Genomic DNA, 5,927 nt, shown 5'->3' on the forward strand with positions numbered 1-5,927 from the left:
CAAATTCTTCTAGAGTCTAGTGGAATCGATAGGGCACCCTTACCTAAAATTCAAAACAAAATATCACATGACATTTAGACTTGGCAATAAACAATTTCTTATACAAAGAATAGTAACACAGAACAACAAAGGCGAGTCCAAAAACCCAAATTTAAAACATTTCTTCATGCCAAATCAATGCAAACAAATGGAAAACACACCAACAAAGATTCCCGATACGATTCCAAAATGGTGTTCGTCTCTCCCAATGTTGACATCAGCTTGCTCTGCAACAACATCCAAGAAATCAAAACAAGAACTAGGGCATGAATACGAAGAGCTGGACCCTGCTTCTCTTTTGTCACAGTAGCTAAAAACGATATGAAACTACATTGTATTTGCAAGTCCTACCTCACTCCGACGACGACGAGGGTGGAAGGAGATCCGACGACGATGAGGGTTGATGAAAAAGGGAGTGAGATTGTGGGAGGCGGCAGTTGATGAAAAATGGAGAATGAGAGTGAGTAAAACTTAGGGTAAGTTAGAATGTTAGATATTAGTATATATATTATCAGGTTAGCGATTGACTCAATCCGTATATTTAAACGGGTTAATGGTATAAACTCAAATATGACCCGATTATTAAACGGGTTAAACAGATTGATCTGTTTATGACCCGATCCTGATTAGACTAAACCCAAACCCAATTAAAAAATAGTTATTGTGTTAGATTATCGGGTCAAGTTAATTTTGCCACCCCTTCTTGTATTCTTTTAAAGCCCACGAGGAATCATGGCCATACCCCATTTATTGCACCAAAAGGCCTAAATGATACTTATTTTGAATAGAACTAATTTTATAAATAATACTAATAATAATGATACTAATAATAATGATACTAATAATAATAAGAATAATAGGAGAAAATTATATTTTACTCCTCTATGATTAGGTGAAACTTACTCCGGTCTCTATAATTTTATTTGAGTTATTTTACCCTCTTTTAGTTAGACTAAAATATAATTGATATATTCTTTCATTATATTTGACTAAACCACTTGTCGAATTTGAAAATACTTGTTAGATACAAAATTATTGATAATTGATAAGCTTTCAAAAGCATCTAAACTGATACTGATCATATGTCAGATGATAAAGGTATGATAAATATATTAAACATATGTATAATTTTATCATATTTTTGATATCTGAAATATAACTGATATTATTTTATATGTGTTAAAAAGTTTATTTGATTCTCTATACTATTGTATCTAATATGTATTTGTAAATTGACACGTTATTTGGTTAAAATAATAAAAAATAATAATTTTAGTTTATATATAACCACAAGGGATAAATATGACACAAATAAAATTATAGTGTCGTAATAATTTAGACTTAACCAAAGCGTTTAAATATAATTTTCCCTAATAATAATATAACACTTTTGTTGGCGACAAAACTATGACCTCCCCCTGGATCGTGCTTGATTCTGGTGATCTCTGGTCGATGCCAACCGTAAGGAAGGAGGGGAAGAGGGATTTAGATGCATCAACTCTCACTCGGTGCGCGCGCCTTTTCTTTTTAAAATTTTTAATCATCGTGTTACAACTGACATGGAGTACGGAGAAGACAGGCAAGACTGGGAATCCATCGCAGCTTCGGCAATTGATGTTCTGATAGCATCAGCTTATGACGAGAGTGGTAGCTCAAGTCGTTCGCAAAGATGCCAATAACAAATGCCCAAATCTCCTTCCAGGATAGTAATGTCACATCTTCTGAGTGCTTATCTTATATCCATCCTCACATCATGCCCAAATCTTCGACTCGGCCACGCAGTCCATGCTGTTGCTACAAGAACTGGCTTTCTCTATGACCCCACAGTGCAGGCCTCCCTCATCTCTATGTATTCGCTACATGGGTGTTTGCATGATACCCGCAAGTTGCTTGACGAAATGCTCGAAGGCAACACCGTCCTTTGGAACATGGCTATATCAAGCTTCTTCCGCTCGGGCGACTGCAGTTCTGCTTGCCAGCTCTTTCATCTGATGCCATCCCCTAATGCTGTAACTTGGTCTGCCGTAATTGCCGGGTTCTTGCAGAATGGGTGTCCACAGGATTCCTTGCAGACCTTCCGGAAAATGAGAAGGGAGGTCACCTGTGTGCTGAATACTTCCAACACTATTGCCACTGTTCTTTCTGCATGTGGCCGGTTACGAGATCTAAATTTTGGGCAGCAAGTCCATGCATATACCTTGACTGTCACCATGTTCGCAGACAACGACACATTCGTTGGAGCCGCACTTGTCGACATGTATGGTAGGTGCGGCTGCATGGGACTAGCTAGGAAGGCCTTTGACTCCTTGCTTGTAAAGAGTGTAGTGGCTTGGTCTTCCCTCATTGCAAACAATGTACAGAACAAACATCCTTTGATTGCTTTAGGTATCTTTAAGGAGATGGTTGCTAGCGGTGCGGTGCCTAACAATGTGACGCTAACCACATTGATCACTGCATGCTCTTGCATTCCCCGTTTGTTATATGGGAAGGAATTGCATGGTGCTGTACTTAGAAGGGAGCTCCTGGAGCAGGATATGTTTCTATCAACTGCTCTTATAAGTATGTATTGCAAGTGTGGGTCGTTGGTGTATGCTTACCACATTCTGAAATGTGATGGAAGCCTTTCAGGTTCTAGTCCAACACCAATGTGGAATGCCATAATATCAGAACATGTCGCAAATGATCGTTTTGATGATGCTTTGGGTATGATCAGATACATGGGTCAGCATATCAGCAACAGAGTACTATTTAACACTGTAACCTTTGCGATTGTTCTTCCAATATGTGGAAAATCTGTGTCTTTGCTCTATGGAAGTGAACTCCATTGCTATGCTCTGAAGAATGAGTTAGACAAAGATACTCTTGTGGGGAATGGACTTTTAGACATGTATTTCAAGTGTGGAAAGAGCAATTTGGCAACATATCAATTTGATAGAATGCCTAATAGAAGTGTTGTATCATGGACAATGATGATCAATGGTTATGGGATGCAAGGAAATGGCTTTGGAGCAATCAAAGTGTTCGAAAAAATGATTGAAGAAGGAAAAGTTGAACCAGATCATATCACTTTTGTGGCACTCATATCTGCATGTAGTCATTCGGGTCTTGTGGAGGAAGGGCTTAAATATTTCGAAGTGATGACTCAAGAATTTTGTATCATACCGACAGAAGAAAATTATGGATGTCTTGTAGATCTGCTAGCTCGATCTGGGCATATAAAAGAGGCAAAGAATGTTATCAAAATGATGTCTGTGGAGCCTAAGGCTAACATTTGGGGTGCCATACTAGGTGCTTGCAGGATTCATGGAAGTGTTAATGATGCAGAATTAGCTGCAAAACATTTGCTTCAGCTTCAAGAAAAGGGAAGCGGATTCTGTAAATTGCTTTCAAATGTTTATTCTGAAATCGGAAGATTGGATATTGCTATGAAGTTACAAATGGAGAAAAATGAAAGGTGTAATGTAAGGAGACAAGGGTCTAGCTGGTTAAAGACGAAATACTCTTCCACTTTGTGATCCTTTGTATGTTGTAATTTATCATATGAAAGTGCATTTGGTCATTTATAATCATGCAATAGATCCTGGACAACTTTTTTTTTTCTCAGTTTCATATTGTGCTCAGCTGGCTAGTTGCATGGATAATCCAGGTTAACCGCTTGATGAAATGCCTCCATAGTGAACTTCTTGTAAATTCTTTAGTATTTCAATTTGATTTTACGAGCTGCTGTTAAGAAGAAAAAAACTATTCAATATTGTCACGAATGCTCAAACATGCAGAATAGGATGTGATAGAGACAAGCTTTCAAGTTAAACCTGGTGATATTTTCCCTTCATAAGTCAAGATGTTAATTCATAAATCAAAACATAAAACTTATCTTCCTGAAATTTAAGTGCATATGCATAAGAGGAGGATGCCCTTCCTAATCACACACCAAGTTCTTTGCAGTTGACAGGGAATGTGCAAGGTGGTAACAGCCACACTATTGTTTTATGATGATACGAAGAATACAAAAGGAGTGGTGATGGGCTAACAGGAATCAAAAGAGAGTGAGGAGCACGATCATGAAAAGGCAATGTTAGTGATAGATGAAGAATGGTGATGATGACTGTGGATGAACATCATGACAACCTCACAAACGGAGATGTGGATGAATGCTGATGATGACAACCTCACGAACGGAGATAATAAGATTCATAAGAATGCCAAGTGGAAAAGTTAGGCAATGTTTTGAAAGGCGCCGCGGATGGCGGGCATTCACATAAGAATGGCAAATGGAAAAGTCAGATAAAATTTTGAAAGGTGCCGCGGATGGCGGCAATCACCCCACCGCCTAGCGCCAAGGCGGAAGGCGGGTGACAAGGCAGTCTAGCATTTTTATATTAAAAAAATAAAAAAATTTATATATAATATATTTATAATTTTTAATATTAATTATATATATATATATAATTTGTAATGATGCACTATGCCACAATATCAAATAATATAATCACAATTCATAATTCACAACTATAACAAGTTCACAAATATCAAAACTAAATATCCAAAACAAATAACATGATCAAAGATTAAAATTTATCAAATTCATAACAAGTTCCCAAGAATCACAAGTTCATAACCAAGTATCTAAAACAATCAAAGATTCAAAATTATCAAATTCATAACAAATTCACAATCATCACATCCAAACATCTAACAACTTTATAATCATCATAAGAATCACATTAATAACAAGTTCACAATCATTATAAGAATCACATTCATAATAAGTTCACATTTAAAGTTAGAATTCTAGTCTTCTTCATAATTTTTGGATGGAGCTTCATTTGCTAATAATTATCATCTGAATCATCATCAAGCTCTAGCTCAATATCATCATCATCCTCTGTTTCCTCATCTGATTGGATCAATTGCTTATTTAGAGAAGTGGAAGGAGTGATACTAGTAGTAGCTTGAGCAACTCTAGCACTCCTTGATGATAAAAATTCTTCTGCACCTGATGCTTCTATCACTATGAAGCACGAATACTTCATTTAGGCCTCCATACCGGTATTGGATATTGATACGGCTCGATACGGCCCCGATACGTATCCAATACGGCTGAAGAAGTATCCAAATTAAAATAATTAATTTTAAATATCCGATACGGCGGGTATATGGGTGGGGGTGGGGGGGGGGGGGGGGGGGATATGGCTGGATGTGTTTTTGAATTATTTAGGTTAGACGGGTCGGGTTTGCAAATAAAACTAATTTATAACCCGTTAATTATAACTAACTCGATATTGCTCTCCCGTTCCTCTCTCTCTCTCGCGACCTAAAAAACCCCTATCTCTCATGCGTCGACGGCGACGAAAACACACCTTCCTCCCTCATGCGCCGGCAATGAAGGCCTCTGAAAAATCCCTAGACACACGTATTTATCTAAATACTAGGCAATGATATCAGTCCTTCGCTTAAGTAAAAGTCTGTAGAAATATTAAGAACGAAAGTAGAGATGAACGCCAAGATTTTAACGTGGAAAAACCCAAACGGGAAAAAACCACGGATCCAAACTCGGATCAAAACCAATCACTAGAATAGTAGCAGTTACAAGACTGACTCTCAAAACAACCCGTCGAACCAAACGACTTTGTTCCTCTCAGTCTTGCTCGCTAGAACCCACGATTCACCGCTTCTCGTGATTGAAGTCCAATCTCAGTAACCCTCGAGATTGATCTTTCGTCTTGATAGCCCTTAAGACGAAAGATTAAGATTTGTAGATAAGAAGAGCCTTGTTAGTTGAAGAACCGATGTAGCCTCAAGAAGTCTCCTTCAATAATGCTTCTTCAACCACCTTAGAGATAGGGTTTCACAATCCTTATATATGATCTCCAAGATAGAGCCAAATC

At 37.7% G+C, this 5,927-nt stretch overlaps 1 protein-coding gene across 1 annotated transcript; it reads left to right on the forward strand.

The window, feature by feature from the left end:
- The first annotated feature begins 1,450 nt into the window (after positions 1-1,450).
- On the forward strand, positions 1,451-3,642 carry LOC140796625 (pentatricopeptide repeat-containing protein At2g13600-like). The gene is made up of 2 exons (XM_073149695.1): positions 1,451-1,547; positions 1,619-3,642. The coding sequence occupies exon 2, from the start codon at positions 1,722-1,724 to the stop codon at positions 3,552-3,554; it is 1,833 nt and encodes a 610-aa protein (XP_073005796.1). The 5' UTR covers positions 1,451-1,547; positions 1,619-1,721; the 3' UTR covers positions 3,555-3,642.
- Positions 3,643-5,927: the final 2,285 nt, after the last annotated feature.

Source organism: Typha latifolia, chromosome 10 (genome assembly GCF_019914945.1).
Source record: "Typha latifolia isolate L0001 chromosome 10, TyphaL0001v2, whole genome shotgun sequence".
NCBI lineage: Eukaryota > Viridiplantae > Streptophyta > Magnoliopsida > Poales > Typhaceae > Typha > Typha latifolia.